Here is a 20,707-nt window from a genome sequence, read left to right on the forward strand (position 1 = left end):
GGGTGGGGTTGGGCACAGTGACTTAATTGTTACCCAGTTTCCTCACCCAGTTCAAAGACATGCATTGTAGGCTGACGGGCATCATTGTGTGTGAGTGTGTGTTTGATGAGTGTGTGGAGTGGGTTGGCATCCCATCTGTTCTAAATTCAGTCAAACTTGTCCATAGTCATGGAGGCTCTGAATGGAGCAGCAGTTGATGTCCTAGTGGAATGAAATTAGGAATTAAGAGAACAGTCTACCTTTGTCACACAGTACACATATGTTATGTATAATCAGGTTAACAGGAGTAGAGACACGGCACCAGGAGAACTTGCCACATGAATGTGTACACACACACAGACACACACACACTGTCACACACACTGTCACAGATCTTAACTTCCACATTTATATCATCCTTACAGAAGATCACTGTAAATACATAATTGTCTTTTCATAAGCCTAACAATACATACAGCGCTATTTTTCCCAATAAAATAAAAATAAAATAAAAATTGTTATTATATTTTGTTAACTATATCCTACAGTCATACAGCATATTTTAAACATTTTTAAATAATTTGCTCTATTTTGCCAACTGTCATCAGTCAGTGACCAATTGTGACCAGTACTTTCACTTTTTTCTGTTTGATGCAAAATGCATTTTTATACCAGGAGGCTTTCAGAACAGAGACATTCGTGTACTCCTGTTATTAAATATGTTGAAATGTTACAGTTACTAAATAGGTTAATAAGGACGTTACAAAGTCCATGACAGAAATACTGACACCTTCTGACTCTTGGTCAGGGCCTGGACCTCGTGTGTAGTCATGGATATGTGCAGGCATATATAATTAAATATTGCAGTAAATAATACAGGGTTTGTTTCAGAGCCAGTTCGTATACACTTGAAGCCTTCCTTCCTTGTTATGTCATCATCTGCATAGCCTTGTAGTTAGAATGTTATAACAAACCTGGATCCACATTTCAGTACCATTTCATGTGCACATGCTGGATGATGTAGTCATTTTAATTCAGATCAGATGAATCCTTACACAGTGTGTACTCATATTATGTGTAGCTACACTACATGGTAGTTGCATTGCTGCTTTAAAGAGTGTTAAAGAGGTCGACTTAAAGAAATCATCCTGAATTTTTAGCGTAGCCTCTATTTCTCCTACTCCAAAGCAGACATGCGATTGGGAACTTCAGAGAAGACGTCGTTTTCCCAACACAATTAGTGCGAATCCCGCCTTTCCTTTTTCTGATTGGCTGTTTAAGTACCCCTGCAGCACGCGTCCGCGTTATTAACCAATCATAATGAGGGAAACCTGCTACGTCTGGTTAATGTTAGCTCAAGGAGGTGGGTCTTGTCGGAAAGTGGGTGGGAAACCATCTGTCGGAAGCTGTGGATTCCGTGCAATCTGTGATTGGACAGTGTAGCTGTCACTCATAGTCCCCCGTCTCCCTCCTCTCTTCTCCTGCTGCCACCATATCGGCCGTCAGGGAGCGAGGACGGCAGCGGGAAGAAGGGATTTAGGACTAGTTTTTTCCTCTTTAAAACAAGAAGAGTCCTAAAATGTTGAAGTTTCGATCGACGTGTGTCCTCCTAGCCTGTTCCTCGATCAGCTGCTGTTCATGAGACTGGAGGAGTCTGTGTTTAATCAGCCGACTTGCTCCGACACGGGAAAAATGTATCCGACTTTTCTTGGACGCAATTTTGTCGCAAACAAAGAAAACCCTTCGAGAAAATAGTACACGAGCACAACAGGACTGCAGGTGAGTTTGTCCTCGGCTATAATTTTGTTGTGCATCGATTTTTCTTTTCCTTTCTAGTTTTGGAGCATGTTCTTTCAAGGCCTCTTTAAATAGTTTTTAGTTGGTAGGCCCCTGAGCTCAGGTCGGGAGCCGGTTCAACTACAGCCACCACAGTGGGATAAAAGCTCAACCTGATACTTTCCTACTGTATATTCTGTAAAATTACAAGTCCAGCATTGAGCTGAGGATAAACACATCCCCTACATTAAATACATTTAGTTTTAGGATTCCTTTAAACCAACTAAAGTGTGCAAAATTGGACATCCTAATGATGGGTCACGCTATTTCTCTGCCTATATCATCATATGTCTTCCTAAAGGATCCCAATCAACCCACCACAAGCAATTCAGCTTCCTCTATTATAAGTGTGTGTGTGTGTGTATGTGTGTGTGTGTGTGTTTACACAGGTTGTAGATATAAACTTCCTCTCAAAGCATGTGCAGATGAAACAAAAAAAATATTAGGCCTGTGAGACCCATTTCCCCCTAAAGCTCCTTATGTATAATGTGCATCCAAGTTTAGTCTTTCTGCTCTGCTTATGTCCTGTGTGCTCACATCTGTACCAGAAAACCTTAGTCCGCAATAACATCTGGATGACTTATAAATATAATTCACAGATCACCCAGGTGCTGTGATTTACAGTCATGAGTAAGTTGCGTGTGAAGTGATGTGAAAGGTTATTTAGGGGGGAAAAAAATAGCACAAATAGTGTCATGGTCACACTTTTTTCTATAATTAATAAAATACCAAGATCAATGTTCTGAGTATGGACACACATACGTGTGATAACCGAGCTGACGCTTCAGGTTTCTGTTGCTTAGTTATGCGAGACACAAGAGGTGTGATGACGGTGTGCTTAAAGTTAAAGACATCCTGTGTCCTGTATATGATTGGCAACATCATGAGCAATCAATGTGTGGATTAGAAACTAGTAGTAGAGAGAGAAATATATATATATATATAATATATATATTTCTATATATTATAGAAATAGTAGAGATGCATCAGTGACATTTTTTCCCCCAAAATCAAGCATGAGGATATGATTTTGGTTTTTGCTTTATACCAATAACTGATACTGAAATGAGTGACCTATTTAGTATATTAAGCATTAAGCAATCGGGGCATCATGGAACATTTTATTTGGTTTCAGTTATGTTTCTCTGGTTTACATAGTGGCAGAGAAAGCCACATGTATATTAGTGCGCTTGGACTAACTTGGGCTTGTTCAATGTAATGTTAGCTAGTTGAGTTCAGATGAAGTGCATTAACTAGATATTAATCAGGGTGGTAGTGGACAGGAGTGAGTTTTTGTTTATTTTAGAAATGATCCTGATGCCTATAATGAGGCTTTTTCCAACACACTACCTGACTCTACAGTATACGGTTGTAGAAGATTTATATTCTATCAGATGTCACCCTTTTGAGTCTGGTTCATCTCATGGTTTCTTCCGCATGTCATCTCAGGAAGCCCTTTCCTTGCCATCTACACCTCTGGCTTGCAGGTTAGGGGTAAATCTGTATTTATATCTGGATATCTGACAATGTCCGTAGTTCTAAGTGCTATCTTAATTAAAATTAATTGAAACTAATTGAAAAGTATCTCTATACCACTGTAGGTGAAGTGTATTTAATTGTCCTCATTACCTCAGAATCCTTTGTTGTTAATAACTAATAGTGGCTGATTGTCACGAACAGTACACTGGGAAAGAGCTTTTATTTTCACACATCTATACCTGCCTTTAGACATTTTTTATCAGGCCAGATAGATTTTGCTGCAGAGATTGTTGCTCCTGTGTGCTGCTAGCAAGATGCTTGGAAGATGCTTTAATTCCTCCAGTTTATTGTCATTTTCTGGCACCTAGACTTTAGCTCAGTGTCTGACACTAGGTTTGTATCACGTAGGAACATTAGTTATAAGAGCACTATTAAAGTATGGGTAAATGAACACAGTATATGATGGATACCTGATCCTGAAATCAGTATCGATTCAATCTTAGAATCGGAAGAATTTGAGCCAAGATTACAAGGTAGCGTTAGCTCCAGTGTCAGTGCTCAGTATCAGGTCAGCACATTTAAACAGCGAGGCAGCATAAAATTGGAAATGCAAAGTTTTTCATTTCTCATGTCTTTCTGCTTAGGCTTGGTGTCTGGAGTCACTTCATGTACACACAGGAGGAATGTGTTGGCACCCTGTTACATGGGAGATGCTTATACGACAGAGTGTGCTTGTATTTTTTTATTTTTTTTTACAGTGAATAAATCAGTTTTAGAGCATAGTTGGTAGAGTGTGTATCCCACTGACACAACTACACCGTTGAGTGAGATCTGCTCAAAGCTTCACGATGCCTCATTCTCTAGTCCAGGCATCCTGACAAGGTTCCCTGATTTATTTTGGCCAGGGTACATTTCTGTTCCACATCTGTGTTTCAAAGTGCTTCCAGATCCCAGATGTTCAAATAGCAGTCTAGGAGGACATTTGGATTTGTCTTTGTATACAATATTGTAAAACAGAATTTGAGTTGCATTCCTACCCGGCATTGTTTAAGCCCTATTCAGAGTGGATTATGTTCTCAAGGTGACTTTGGAGAGAAAAATTTTACTCGTCAGAATGTCAAAGACCAGGAAGGATTGAAAAGGCCGCAGGATGAGTGAGCTTGTAGAGGAATTGGAGTTTGTTTGAATGTAGATTGCGTCATGTGATCGGATGATCATGTTCCTTAAGCAACATGGCGTCCAAGTGATCGGAGAAGCACTGGAGTAGAGAAGAGATGCTGGGTGAACTGAAGTTCCAGCAACAATTTAACAATATAATAAAATAATAATCGCAAGCTATATGAGGAGCATCCATTTTGTTGAATGTCTGGGGGAGGGTCACTGAAACAAGCCCCATGAGACTAAATACAGCAAGTAGCAACAGTCAAACTACTCTTTTTCCAGTGCGAGGTGACGTCGGTGTAGAAAATCATGGACTTGCTTATAAGACAGGAGTAAAACTATCAGAGTTTGGTGAAAATAAGTAGATAATTTGGCCTGTAAATTTCTCAGAAAAAGGCCTGAGAAAAACACTGACATATTCAATCCAGATGGTAATAAAATTACAGAGGATTATTACCCCAGGACCCCATGTAAATTAAATCCCTTCCAGATAGGGCTTTAGGTTTTTTAGTTTTAAGACACATAACCAGTGCTGCACTTATTTCCCACTTAGTAATCCCACTTAGTGTCATTACATAGTAATAACGACATCGCTCAGCATCAGCTAGCTAGCTAGGCTCATTTATTTTGGTATCTTCTTAACATTTGTAACATTTCTTATTCTTTAAATGTGCGTAATGTAACCAGCAGTTAGAAGTGGCGACTAAAAATCAAGAATGCCCCCCACTGAAATCGTTCTTTTCCTCTTCCACAATGAAAGGGTAAAGGGCAATAGCAAGCCTTTGAATTATTTCCAAAGCTGTCAGAGTATTTGTCTAGACTATTGTAGTAAGAGATAAGATAACACAATCCTTTTCAGTGTATGGGTGCTCTTATTTAGGTGAGAGATTTTTTTTAGGCCAGTATTTATGATCTTTAAAGGGTTTTGGGTAATATAGGCTTTCCTAGTAGATTAGAGAAGATTTCTTTGAGTTTAGCCATATGACTGGAGTGTAAAAACTGCAGCCTCCTTACTAATTATCTCCTTTGGGTAATCTCTTCAAGCCTTGAAGCCAATGAATGTAACAACAACTGTATAAATTTATATTCATTTTATAAATGCCCATGCATGCAACCAGATCAATAGAACTGAGTGGGCGGGACAGTCGAAGTTGATCAGGACAGCGGGACGGTGAGTAAACAGCTCATCTGTATTCATTCTGATTATTCATGAGTATGCGGATTTACACACCCCTTTATCCACAGAGACTTACAAAAAACAATACAGAGCTCCTAATGCATCTGCAAGGATTCATAACATTTATAAACAAGAGGCAACATACTGTAAAACAATAATATAATACTAAGTACAAGAAACCAAGAAGTAATCCGAAAGCAGGTCAGTGCAAAGTAAATTCTTATTAATTTATATTCAGTTATGTGGAAAAGGAAGTGGGTTTTCGAATGGATCTTTGCTTGATGCTTTACACGGACTTTCTGTGAACAGATTTAAACGTTGGTCAAAACCGAAGCGTATTTGTCTTGCGTGAAGTAAAGCAGACAAGCTTTGACATAAGTTTGGTGTAAATCAGCGTCACCATGGACATGTTGCTCTTGTCTTTCAGTGGTGTACATTTAGACTATGTGTTGTTCACAGGCAAAAAAAAGCATTTACCTGTGACTCATCTTATTGATGCTCATAAGCCATGTTCTCTCAAGCTAAAAAAAAAAAAAAAAATGTAAGGTTTATATTTTTAGCAGTGAGCTCCATTTTAGATAACGTGTTGATTGTAAGTGCAGGAAATTAAGTAGTAAGTCAAGGGAAAGGCAATATAATGATATATTGATATTGTAATATAATGATATAATGATGCTACAGACATTTTTTACAATTTTTACATATAGTCATTATTGTCTGGGGTCAATTATGTCATACAGAACTGAAGTTTTCACTGGAAATTAAAAATAATTCTTAATAATTGTTTGATTTTCCTTCTGTTTTCGTAATGTGAAAACATTCCTGACAAAAATATCTGGTCCTCATTGCAGCTTTGTGCACAGTCAATGTATACATAGCGATATATAGAGAAGACATTTTGCAAATATTGTGATTTGATAGTTTTGCCATATTTCAAATGTTTCCATTGTAAATTGCATGTGGAAACTGCAGGCTTGTTCTGTTGCTGGGAGCAAACACATAAACTTGCGCTTGTTCTTATCTGTCCTCTATGGATGTAACACCTATCCAGGATGTGGATGTTAAGATCAGCTGTTCTGTGCTCAGACTCCATTTAGTGTAATTAAGTAATTAATCCATTGATATTTATGTTTGTGGAGAGATTTGGCTTGAAGCACCGGTCTGTTTGGCCGTTAATGGAGGTGAACAAAAGTATACTCCCTTCAGTGTGCAAAGTGTCAATGTTTTCAGGATTTCTTTTTTATTTATTTATTTATTTATTTAGTCACACAGATATTTTTTAAAAACATTTGTTCTACATAACAGTAACAAAAGCCCAAAGTCTGGGCTTGCACTTGAATTTTACTTGGCAGGGTTTCTGTTACCGATTAGTACTGATTAATTCTCATTCCAAAAATGTCTGCTCATGTTGAGGCTTCACCAAAGAAAAACTCTTTTCTTTGACATTAATTCAAGGTTGTGATGGATGGGAGTTATTTTTGTGATGCGTGTAATATCTTTATGGATGTTGTACATGAAGAAGTTTAGTCAAAGCCTGTATGGAGGTCAGTTTTCTCTATGGAGAAGATTTTCTAGAAAGTGATGAAGTCTGGATATTTTCTTCTTTGTGGACCAGTTGAATGGATGAATGTGGAGACAGAAGGAGGCAGAGAGAATGGCTTCTTCCATGTGTTGCTGTCGGTGTGCGGTGTAGAGTTTGGCTGCGGTATCAGGTGTAGATGAGCGATGGTGGGGGTGAAGAGGACCTGCACTACCAGGAAGTCGCTGCTCTTATGTTCTTGGTATCAGAAACCCTAGCCTAGTGTTAATGGCCTAGTGTTTTGTGATCTGGTGCCAGAATTCGTGCAAAGGCTGTCCCAGTGTATCCAAACTATGGGGTTGGGACAAGAGCTCTTGTTCTCAAGCAGCAAGACCTTCTGCAGTGTTGCTGCTGCAAGTCAAAATGCAACCTTTTCAATATCCTGTTATGTGACGGGAGAGGAAAGCAGAGGTGCCATACACCCAGCAAATTTAGAGGTATTTATTTTCTCCAGAAAATATGATTCATTTGCCAGCTATGAAGCAGTAAATCATTGTATAAGTTACAATTACATTGTGAAATCACTAAATTTAACCATGTTCAGTCAGAAATCTGGCTCCAAAGCTGTTTGTGCAGCTCTTTGTAATCTTTTTTTGTTTTACCTTGTTGATTCATTTATGAAAGCAGGAATTCCTACCTTATCTAAAGTTAGATAGCAGTTCACTTTATATTGGAAATGGTACATGTTATTTAGGGTACAAAACAGAAAAGCTCAAACAAGAAGAAATTAAAAAAATTAAATGTCTATAAAATGCTTTGTATAAAAACAAACAAACAAACTGTTGCCACAAAGTAGGAAGCAGGACATTGTCTACAACATGGGTGTCTCAGGCCCTTTATGACTGGATCATGGAGTGCTAAGAAGAAAAGCGCTGCTAAATACTAATCATAAAACATAACAAAACAGAACACATTCGATCAAATCAGGCTGTGTATTCATCAACATTTTATTTTCTATACAGTCCATTTTTGGCACTAGTTCATCTGTAAACAATTGATGCTAACATGAAAGAAATAGCATGACATCCTCTCGTCCTTAAAAAGAATGGAACAAACTATGCAAGGTACATGAAAATCAGACCCGGCTTACATAAAATACAGCTTTACTTGCACAGAAGACAAGCATGGTTTGTGCACACAACAGTGGGTTTTGTGTGGTGAGTTATTAACTGTGGAAAGCATGAAACCATCAAAACTCAAAAGGTATTTAGAGACAAAACACCCAAGCCATAAAGACAAGCCTGTTGAGGTTTTCAAAAGAAAGCAACAGGATCTGGACACATCTCAAAAAATGATCAAAACCGTTTGCACTGTTCAGGAGCAAACACTTTGTGCATCGTACAGACTCGCTCAACGCATTGCGAAAGGCCCTCAGAAGTACAGAGGATCTTGTATTAGCCTCTGGTTTTTTGCTCCTTGTTCAAATCTGCTGCAGATCAGTCGAAAACATTCCCAATCTCCAGTGACACCATACGGCGGACAATAAAAGAGATGTCCAAGGACATAAAGCAGCAGATGGTAACAAGAATTAGGGCACATCAATATTTTGAACTCCAAACAGAAGAATCAACAGGTCATGCCTTCCTGATTTTGAGACACTTGTCTATATGAAATCACACCCTCAGGTTTAATGCTGTTTAATACTTCTTGTTAATCTTGCATTTTTCATATTGAGGGTGCAGTTTGTAATTACATATTTGTGTTATTTGTTAGGCCGTTGCTCAGGATTATGCTTATTCATGTATATTGTGGCACATTTTAATATTAACGTCATGTGAATAATTACTTTTGGAAATGGTTAAGCAAATGCACTGCATTTAATAACCCAAAATATTCCACTCTAAATATTTGTAACTTAACAATATTTTTAATAACTTGTGTAAGTTTCTTTTAATTTAAGATAAGATTTATTTTTTGTGTTTTTTAGGTAATTGTATATCATATGGAAACCATATGAAGAAATGCAATATGCATATGAAGAAAATATTAATTTTAAATATTAATGCTAATATTAACAATAATTATCCATTGCATAGGCTTAATAAAGTTGGATAATAATCATTTACTGTCTGGAGATACGGGAAATAGTGGGTGCTCTGAATTCCCTTGTGTTGATATTATCTCATGTCACTTTTTGGGCCATATATATTTTGTTTGTCCTTGGAGCTGCTGTCCTGTCCCCTGCCACACAAGGTTCCAACCAAAAAGATAATTACTTTCACGCTTAATTAAGTATATTTAGTGCATTTAATAAACCAATATTTACACTCTAAATATTTATAACTTAATAACAACATTTTAATAACATTTATTTATTTATTTATTCATTCATTTATTTAAGATAAGAGTTATTCTGTTATTTATTATTATCCTACTTTTTTAGTCCTAGGTAATGGATCATTTTTGTTAGTATTAACATCAACATTTCTTCCAATACTTCTATATTATAAACAGCTTTCTTGTAGTGTTGGGTTGTGACTGATGAACCACTTGAGAACCACTGGTCTAGAATGTCTCTGTATGCTGTGGAATTACAATTTCACTTCACTGGAAGTACAAGACCCAAACCTGTTCCAGCATGACAGTATCCCTGTGCTCAAAGTGAGACCCATGAAGTAATGGTTTGTTTGAGTGTCCTGCACAGAGCCTTGACCTCCCCCACTGAACACCTTTGGTATAATTTGGAGCACTGACTGCACCTGAGACCTCCTCTGTAACACAGCTGACCTCGCTAATGCTCTTGTGGATGAATGAGCACAAATCCCCACAGCCATGTTCCAAAAGCCTTCCCAAAAGAGTGGAGCTTATAATAACTGCAAAGAGGGACTAACTTTGGAATGAGTTGTTCAACAAGCACATATGGGTGTCATGGTCATGTGTATCTTTTCAAAATACTAATGGCCGACAAACTTGCTATACCATTTTTAAATACACAATGCGTAGTATTCTCATAGACATTCAATCTGCAATGCCAACACATCGCAGGGCACGCATACACACACAGTGGTCAATTAAATGCCTGTCTGCCTATCACACAAGTCTAGGGGAAGAAACCCCCAAAGCACAGGGAGATCATACAAAGCATGACCTCAAGCAGAAAACAAAATTCCAACCCCGGAGGCGCAAGACAATATTCAATAGCTTGAATTTTTTTGGAGATTTCTGTAGTCCTCTGATGCAGTATCCATGGGACACAGCTTTTGTACACGTTTCTGACTGTAAGCTACAGAATCTAATTGAATCTGTTGCAATCTAATTGGCTCTCTGCACCTCCATGTGCTGATTTCTACTGTATTTGGGACAACATTTCAAAATAAAACATATTTAAATGGTTTTGTTTAAAGCAGTTTGTGAGTAAACAAGATAATCCTGTGTGTGCTGGCAGGCTATGAGAAAACGGTACAGTTGCTCATCTGCCATGTCCGATTACTGTGGTTCTGGGTCAGGTCTATTGGTGAGAAACATAACAGACTCTCCTGCGATTTTCTGCAGGTATGGTTTGTGAGAATATATTGCCGTAAACACTAAAGAGAAGGTCAGGCACGCACGTGAAGTAGTTGGTGCTCTGAATTCCCCAGTGTTGGTACCATTTGCTGTCTCATGCCAATTTTTTGGGCCAGATATATTTTGTTTGTCCTTGGGGTACTGCCCCATCCTCTGCCACACATGGGTGCAACCAATCAAGATCCACCTTGGTGATGCATGCAGGGCGAAGGAAAACATAATGGCTGGAAACTTTTAGTAATATTGAACATGATTCATCACTGACTGCATCCCTAAGCGGGATATTGTCTTTTCACATGGGATTCATTTAAGGATCCACCTGTTCTGTGTCTATTTGTGTTCAGATTTGTGCTCATATGTGCTTCACTTGAAAGAATGAGGTAAAGGAACATGAATGGAAAGAAAATTCCAGCCAAATAAGACTTAAGCAAGTGCAGCAGGATCCAATAGGTTTTTATCCTAGTAGAACTTGGGGATATTTTAAAACAATTATGACTTTTTTATCAATGATGTAATCAGTTATCATAATAACTGATTACATCACCTCCACCCCAACCCCATGTGTAAGTCCATATGAAGCCGGGTTCCCATGGTAACCCATTTGATATTGTTTTAAAATACTAATTACATCTTTTATGTGATCAACAATTTTAACAAAAGATTGTATTAACAGATTTTTCTTAATCTTTCTTCATATTCTGGATATGTTTCTCCACATTTTTTCACCTTTCAAGGCAGAGAGGCAATAGGATGGAAAAAAAGCCCACTATCCAATCGAAAAGTAATTATTATGCACCTGGGCCGCACACTTTAGAAAAATTAAGAAAATGTTTATCACAGTTAAATGTAAGAGTTGTGTTTTGTACATTTTCCACTAAAAATCATAAAGGAGATACGATTGTGGAAACCTAATTAGTAATAATCTTCCAGTGAGATAGTGATCAATGGCAGCAAATACAGTTTGCAATCACTGCAGCATCCCTAATCGCACATAATTTAATCACCCATACTTGCCTTTCACTCATTTCCCATCGTCATCCTTGTGAGAAAGAAACTATACTGTGCTATTCACCATGGTGAGGCATCAGGTACATCTGCAGCCAGCATTTCAAAGAATCTGACTATGTGCAAACAACCAGACCATCAGACTATACCCTCTAGATTTGAATGGACAGATCAAACCTCTTTTGTCCAGCAACTCAGAAAAGCCAGCCAGCTTTCTTATTCATTACACGTGAGTGTGAGTATAGTGTATTTACTGCTTTAAAATCAGATGCACGTAAAATAATTTCACTCCTTTAAGCTGTGTTGCAAATTCTACCATTAGATTCTGTTAGATTTTTTCAGTATAGTTTCAACTAATATAGTTTTGCTCAAATCTGGCAACCCTGGTTAATAATATTACTGCAAACACAGTTGAACAAAGGTACATCTTAAAATTTTTTAATACAACCTCAATCTCACGCTTGTCCTAGCTGTACATTCTTTAATAATGACGAATGTAATGAACAAGCGCCTTTTAAACATTGCCTTATTCTTTTTATTAAAGAATTTAAACTATCTGCTGCCTTTTCTAATTCATTTGTCACGAGTGCTATTCAGAAGTGAGACTGTTTCTACTGTAAATATTTGCACCTGTCAAGATTAGCAGATTTTAGGTGTTAGTCACCACAGATACCCATTTACAACCTCAGCAGGCCACGTTCCTTTAACTGGTTTTCTTAGGTGTAGGTCTCATTTTATTAAGTTAGTGGCCAGTCATTATTGCAAAATATTATTGAGACAAATGAGATCTTTTGACGGTTTGAGAAATGACTCTAAGTAAGTCTTCCAAAAAAACTTTACTATGAATATATTTTTCAAACCTTTAACAAATGTAGATCATACTGGTCTTGTAATCTCTGCACATAGATTTTTTTTTTTTTTTTCATTTTTATTTTTCTCGTATAAGACTAGACAGATTGAGGTCGGAGTGTATTCCGCCTTAGTACACACACTTCACTTCCGCAGCGTTCCACACTAATGCTAGCTGTTTTTTTTATGCCATATTTATAATGTATGGCTGCTAATGCCACTTACCACCCGATATTTAGCTAGACAAAAGGAAACAGCTACACCACCTTTAGCTTCAAGGACTTTTGTTCAAAAACGTTTCTCTGGAAACCTTGGAGAGTTGGTACTACATGGGTTGGATTGCAGTAATATGAGATGGTCAAGTGAGATAATTGCAGCAAGTTTTATGTGAATCATGTTTCAAATCAACTTTTTTCATGTCAAGAGAAATTAAATAAACACAGACCTGCTTCAAGGCCTTACTTACTGCTGTGTTTGTTCAACAGCGGGTTGCAAACTTGATTTGCGTTTCTCAGTTTCACAGTGAAATTTAACAAAATCCAGAACTCGTGGTGTTCTATAAACAAAGGCTTACTTATTTATTTATGTCCCGATTCGCTGTGTTTGAGTGTTGAATTTACCTGACATTAGAATATGCCTTTGATGCGCCATCAGATTTGAGCATGGATTTATGAGCATGCTTTTGTATTCCAGTCAAAATGGGTTAAAATGTCCAGGTGACTTCCACTACGTGTTTTATTGCATAAACAATACAAAATGGGCTTTTTGATTTTGAATCCTTCAGTGGGTTTCTCCTTACTATTCAACTAATTCCTATTTGTCTGGTTATGTCCAAAATTTGACCAACCAGCATTGTGGTGCATGATCTGGAATATGATCACATGTTATACTTTTGAGGATACTTTTCTTCTTACTCCAGCCAAGCTCAGCATAACATGATAGAACTGTTTTATAAGATCACATGGGGAAGCCAGATCTGATGCTCAAAGCATACTGTTTGAGCATACACAGCATACACACACATTCCATATTCCATTACATGTGGTTTACCATCTCTGCATAGTAAGTTGGGGGGAAATGAACAGTGTGGCCTTTGTGAATGGTTTGAACGTTTATTTTAAAATCACTGCAATTATTGAATTATTCATGAGACCATATAATACACTATAAGGTAATTGCTGAATAATTAGCGGAGACTTTAAGGTTGGTTTTTACTACTGGTTACTTTTGGATATATACAATAACTGCCGGTGTTAAACAGCGTCTTGTTATATTACTGTTAATACAAGATATCCTTTAATGGCTGGCTGTTGAAACATCCACATTTAAGTTGAACTGTTGAAACATTCATCCTCTGCAAAAGACAGAGGTCAGCGGGGTCACTCAGTGTATGAGGTGCACTTGGAATCAGCCTTCACATTAAGATCACTCAGAAAGGACACAACCTGATTTTTTGTTTTTGTTCACTCTTATACCAACTAACCTTATTTTGAGAACCTGAAGTGAAGTAATGATGATGCAAAACCATCGTGTCCAGTTGACAGAGATCAGAGATTGCGAAGATCTGTCATGGTGAAGCATTGTTATATAATTATTGTGTCAGTGTTCCATTTCTGGAGTCAAATAAGTTGCATTACATTAAAATGTAGAGTCACGGTTCATTAGTTTATTGCTGCTGCTGTACTACGCCTGGTGAGTGAGAGACAAGATCAGACTGGCATTGTAACTCAGCCCGTAGCAGCAGGTCGACTGGGAGCGTGTCCATGGCTTCATTTTTAGCACTGGCCTTGGGTCCCTGCAACTCTGCCTGGCAACATTTTAATCACTCAGCTACTTAACAGTCTTGCCCTCACCCAGTCCCTAAAACTCACAAAGTACTCAGTAGTCTCTTCTCACTCAGTTGCTTCATATGCAGTCCTTTAGTTTCCCTGACAACTTATTTGTATAAACCTTGGTGATTGTGTGGTTATAAATGCTAATACTGTGTTGTTCTTTCTTTGTGTGTCTTATCAGGTTCAGGTGCCCCCACCTCATGGAGAAGGTAGGCAAGGTGTGGAGCAACCTGAAGAGGGGATGTCAGTCTCTGCTCCACCAAGATGGAAGTTCCCGTGGAGAAACTCAACCACAGACACATGCATTTTGCCCGAGTCTGGACCAGACCCAGGGAGAGAGCACATCGGAACTAGCCAGTCCTTCGAACATCCTGTCGGCACACCCTGTAGTGTCCCGTAGGGTTAATGGCAGTGTGGTACATCGGGGACATAACTGCGTGGCAGATGTGCCTCAGATACTGGAGATCACAGTAGAGCAGGACACTGAAGATGGGTGCGCTCCGCTTGGTGCCCGCAGAGACTCCTATTCACGTCATGCGCCTTGGAGTGGCAAGAAGAGGCACTCATGCTCCACCAAGGCACAGAGTTCCCTAGAGACCACAGACCGACGGAGCGGCCGCTCTCGGCGGAGACACCTAACAAACGGCAGCAGGGATGAACCCGACCCAGGAGTACCACGCTCACTGCGCCAGCAACTCCATGAAACCATGGGCCTATGCCTCCCTCTGCGCCTGTCATCCCGTGGCACCCACTCACGTTTACCCAAGCGCAAGATCCAGATCACTGAGCTAATGCTGGAAACGTGCCCCTTTCCTTCTGGCTCTGATCTTGCTCGTAAATGGCACCTCATCAAGCAGCATACGGCCCCTGTTACAGCTACAGCAGTGGACTGCTCCACGGATTCCCCTAAAGCTGCTCGCGCATCTCCGGAGGATGAGGAGGAACGTCTACGCGAGCGACGAAGGCTCAGTATAGAAGAGGGAGTGGATCCACCACCTGATGCTCAGATACACACCATAGAGGCTATAACAGCTCCACTGGCTACAGTCTACAAGCTGGGACCTAAATTAGCTCCTGGGATGGGAGAGACCTTGGGTGAGAGTCGGGGAGCCACAGCAGCCGACTGTGACTCTGAAGATGATGACACCACCACCCTTTGTTTGCAGGCTCGCCGTCCCAAGCAGCGGCATAATTCAGCAGAGGGCCTCCTTGGCAGCAAGCAGCCAGGGCCCTGGAAAGTGCACACACAGATCGACTACATCCACTGCTTAGTGCCAGACCTGATGCAGATCACAGCTCTGCCCTGCTACTGGGGTGTAATGGACCGCTACGAGGCTGAGGCACTGCTTGATGGCCGGCCTGAAGGCACTTTTCTGTTGCGTGACTCTGCCCAGGAGGACTACCTGTTTTCTGTTAGTTTTCGCCGTTACGGTCGCTCGTTGCATGCACGTATTGAACAGTGGAACCACAACTTCAGCTTTGATGCCCACGACCCCTGTGTGTTCCATGCCGCCACAGTCACGGCTCTGCTGGAGCACTACAAGGACCCCAGCGCCTGCATGTTTTTCGAGCCTCTGCTCACCTTGCCCCTTCACCGGACTTTTCCTTTTGGCCTGCAGAGCCTGGCTCGGGCCGTTATCTGCCGTGGGACCACCTACGACGGCATTGCAGCGCTACCTTTACCCCCTGCGCTGCAAGACTACCTCAGGGAGTATCATTATAAGCAGAGGGTGCGGGTGCGCTGGCTGGAGCGAGAGCTGCTCAAGGCCCAGTGAAACAGCACTACTCCTAATAAACTAAGAAAGGGGTTTTGGTGTGGGAGGGGGTTACACTGTGTACCAAGCAACAGGGGATATGGATGCTCTGACTGAAGAGTAGTCCATTCAGCACTTTGCAGGAAAAGTTTGGAGGAAATGTTCTTTTTGTAGGAAAAGGCTTTTGAGGTGAAGGGCAGTCAGTGCAGGAGAGGTACAAAGGGGCCTGAACCTGAAACCCACTATATAAGCTTCTGGGTTTATTTTTGTTTGTTTATTATTAATCAAAACAAATACATATACAGCTAAAGCAGCCTACAGTAGACACACAAATTTGGACTGATACAGTGGGGGCCTTTTACCGTCCCACCCCATATCTCTCAGCATCTTTTTTTTTTGCATTGCTTTGAAGAAGAGGAGCCTGCTTCTAAAATAAATGCACTCACACCTCTATTCTCTCACTGCTTAAGTACATGCTTTTACTCTTTTCACTACTTTTATTCTTTTTCATATACTAACCTACATTTGTGCAGCCCTTCACCTCCACACTTAAAAATACATTGGAAATAATTAAAGACACATTTTAAGGTCGTATCATGGACAGTTTTGGCAAGATGGTGTGCCATGGGCAGAGCTGTGATCAAGTCATGTTTACCTATAAATCTTTGCATTCATGGTGCTCTGTTGGTGGTCCCACATTTACATTCTGTGCTTGCCCTGTCAGGAAGAGTTGATCAGACATTGCAGGGCAGGAAACAGACTTTGGATCTATAGTATTCACAGACAGCAAGAGTTGAAAGTCTGTGAAGGAAGGACCTGGTTTAGTACTTTGTGTCCAGACTGCTGTTATAGAAGGTTTGACAGAAGGTCTCTGACATTCTGCTTCTTTTCACTTCCAAGAAGTGATGATGATGATGATGATGACGACGACGATGATGATGCATAATGTGGCTACAGTGTCAATTGTGTTAAGTGATGCGAGTGTGCCTGGTTTTCTAAAGACATAGTCACTCTGTGTGAAAGTTCCATTGCTATCAATATGTTTTGTAATCATTAATTCCTACCACTAATTGCACAGAAAGTGGTGATAATTGTAATTCTGTTTTTGTTTGTTTGTTTGTTTGTTTTTTATTGTGAAATGGACTGTCAGTGCCGAGGGAGAAGGAGCGTGTTAAAGGGCACTTAAACTCAACTGTGCTTATGTTAGTGGGAGCAGCAGAGGCAATATATAATCCTGCAACACTGGGACCATTGTTAAGCATAAACACATTTATATATTGATAGACACAAATACACACAGACTCTATAAGCTCACCTTGTCTGATCCACATTGCACTAGAGGCCTACATCTTGGTGATCTTGTCAGTCCTATTGCATGGAATTACACTGCAGTTTCAGATTTCTACTATATGATAGTTCTCATAGTCTCAGAGGTCCAGTTCAGCTCCTAAATGCAAGTGCAAGTCAGACAGTCCTATGCTAATGCTTTAATTTAATTGATTTAAACTTATAGATTCAGAATTTAGGGTGCTTATCACACCTGTATTCTTTCCCCACAGCCTAAAAAATTTGATGATTCCTCAAGCAGTCTGCCTACATAGATCCATAACTGTCAATTATTCTACTTTACACAAATACCATGTTCAATATGAACGCCGTTTCTTCCTAATGGTTGAAATACAGTTTTAGCATATCAATATTTTTGGTTACAGCACGACACATCAGCAAAGAGAATGATGGGGAGTGGATTGACTTCCTTGGGAATCGTTTGTGGGTGTATTTTTTTTATTTTAATTTTTTTACACGTTCTCCCTATGTGCTGTGAAGGATCAGGTAGATCTAGTAGCCTGGAATTGCCCGGCTAAGTTCAGACTCCTGGCACTGAGGCAGTGTAAAATCGTCTCTACCTGCTCCTGATGCACAACACTGCCCTCCGTCAACCGTGATCAAGACGTCTTCCCGTATTATCGCGTACAATGGGAGGTTTCCATTCGCATAGGACTAGTCAAGTCCCATGTGTCAAATGAGTTTTTTGGTCTGACGATTGGCATACTTGTGAGATTCCCTGATTCATGCTGCCTCAGCTGGAATGGTGGCAGTGGGGCAGGCCACGGGCTCACCTGAGAACAATGGGGGCTTTTGAGAGGGCTGGTTGTCCCACTCAGGGCCTGCCTGTAAAGGTGTGTCATGCTTGGCATGTCTCCAAGGGTGCTCTCGGTAACTTGATACGTGTGTACATTTCAGGGCACTAGTTGACGGTGAAGTTGGGTAAGGGGTTATGGAGTTTGGTGGGGTGTTGGCGCCATGGTGTGCCTCCATTCTCTCCCTCCCTAGTTTTATTAGAGAAATGTACAGGATAAAAAGTATATTGATACAGATTTTTAAATATTTTTAATATTAGCAGTTGTAACAAAATTACTTAGTGGTGAGGTGATGGAAGGGAAAATTCTCCATTTGAAATGGGGATTGTCCAGTTCACGTGTAGGAAAAAAAAAGAGAGAAATTGAGTAAACTGGTACAATGTGTCATAAATGTGTATGATATAAATCTATTAAAGTGACCAAAGCTTTTGGTTTTGACTGTAGCAGATCCAAATCAATCCGTTGACAAGAGAAGTGATAGGCTTACTGCATCTTCCTCTCTGAGTAAGTACAGTTAATATTTACAGGTTAAACATTTCAAAGATACGGAGGACCCTGTTTTGAGACCCCGAAAGGTACTCTCATGGGTTTTCTGTAGTATGATATGCAAAAGTGCCTTTCTCTTCTTCAAACTACCATGTTAGCTCTGGAGATATTTAATTTCAGATATGACAACAGAAAATCTGAGGTATTGACAACTTGCAACTAAAGAAAAGCTCAGTGTCCCACTACATAGTCAAAAAGTATGTGTATGTTTGAAAGTTTTAGAATTGGATAGCGAGTGTGTGTGCGCATGTATGTGTGTGAAAAGGGGACTAAAGGCTATACGGATGGTTTAGGGAGAAAAAACAGCTTGCATCCCACCAGGTTCTATACTAGGCTAGACTTTTTTTTCTCTAATGGTCATCCTGCACCTGCTCACTGTTTAATGGTACAGTGTTTATAGTTTCAGGCCGTCTGGTGTCTGACTCCATGCCTTCCTGCATAGAACAAGAGAAGCTGCATGGAGAGGTCTGCATTCTCTCTCTGTCCACCGAGAGACTTACAGTGAGATGAAAAAGACCCGGATGTTGGCGCTGATATTTAGAGGCCGGTTGTTTACTTGATTCTGAATTTTATGTGATCAGAGGTAGCATTTTTGAATTAAAATAAGAGTTTAGTCTTATTGCCCCAAGCATGTGGGTAAAGTAGCCACGATAAAAGAGAATTCTTTGACTTGATAACACCTCAGTTTTATCCTTAAGAGGAGACGTGGCAAGCCATTTCATGAATAATCTTGCACACTTATTATAGGAGAAATTGTTTCCTGTTCAATGTTATCTGGCATGTTTCTGTACATAGTATAGGAAGGTTGAGTGTAGTAATGCTTACCAAGTGAATTAAACGAATGACTGGTCGTCTGAGTGACTTATATTTGAGTTATTTACATTGAAAGAAATATAAGTCCTTTATTGCAAGGCAACGGATCTTTGAACATCATGAATACAACTCGTCACTTTAATGCTGTATATGCACATTTAGTTGAGGGGAATAAGGGGTGAGTAATGAAGGTGGGGGTGTGGCCTGGGTGCCATGGTAACAGCACTTGACAATGATTGGAAGTGATACAGATGACACTTTTTCCTGCCCAGTGTCTGCCACCACCTTATTGATTTGACTGCAAAAGCAAAAAAAAAACAAAAAGCCCCTCAATGCATTTGTTCATTGACCCTTCATGAACTCTCCGGAGTCACAGGTAACTCTTTCTCACCATCTTTGTCAGTTTTAATTTTGTTTTTGTTTTGTTTTTGTTTTTTACACTGCCAAAGGATTGTACTGTACAGTGTAATCACTCACTCATTTCTTTGTCATTGTCTTCTCTCTGTCTTTAGCTGTTTTACTCTCTTTCTCACGCTCTGCGTCTATCTATCTTATGTACAGTTAATGAACCCTGCTTCTTGGCTATGTTACTAAGTTGCTCTGTTGTATTATTTTGTTTGACTTCGGTTACAGTATGCTGTTCGGGGGCAGAGGGGGCACCAAGTCTTCCTCTCCCACCAGTAGCTGTCACTCGTGGTGCTCTTGGCTTATGCTTCATTGTCTTAATATTAAAAAAAAAATAAAACGGTTATACATATGTCAACTGTTTCTTCTTATTTTGGTACTCAGTGTATATATATATATATATATATATATATATATATATATATATATATATATATATATATATATATATATATATATATATATATATATATATATATATATATATATATATATATACTGGTCTGTAATGGTTAATGGAATTTTCCAGCATTTTTTTCCACATAATTTCTCATCATTTCCATGCACCTCATGCCCAGTGTTCCCAGGATAGCGGTTACGAATGAATCAATGATGATGAGAAATAAATTTGACTGAAGGATTCAAAT

The 20,707-nt window shown here is 39.6% G+C and overlaps 1 protein-coding gene across 1 annotated transcript; it reads left to right on the plus strand.

Annotated features, from left to right (window-relative positions):
- Nucleotides 1-1,443: 1,443 nt before the first annotated feature.
- Nucleotides 1,444-20,418, plus strand: socs5a (suppressor of cytokine signaling 5a). The gene is made up of 2 exons (XM_058406222.1): nucleotides 1,444-1,758; nucleotides 14,583-20,418. The coding sequence occupies exon 2, from the start codon at nucleotides 14,602-14,604 to the stop codon at nucleotides 16,174-16,176; it is 1,575 nt and encodes a 524-aa protein (XP_058262205.1). The 5' UTR covers nucleotides 1,444-1,758; nucleotides 14,583-14,601; the 3' UTR covers nucleotides 16,177-20,418.
- The last annotated feature ends 289 nt before the right edge of the window (nucleotides 20,419-20,707 follow it).

This window comes from Hemibagrus wyckioides, linkage group LG13 (genome assembly GCF_019097595.1).
Source record: "Hemibagrus wyckioides isolate EC202008001 linkage group LG13, SWU_Hwy_1.0, whole genome shotgun sequence".
NCBI classification, from domain to species: domain Eukaryota; kingdom Metazoa; phylum Chordata; class Actinopteri; order Siluriformes; family Bagridae; genus Hemibagrus; species Hemibagrus wyckioides.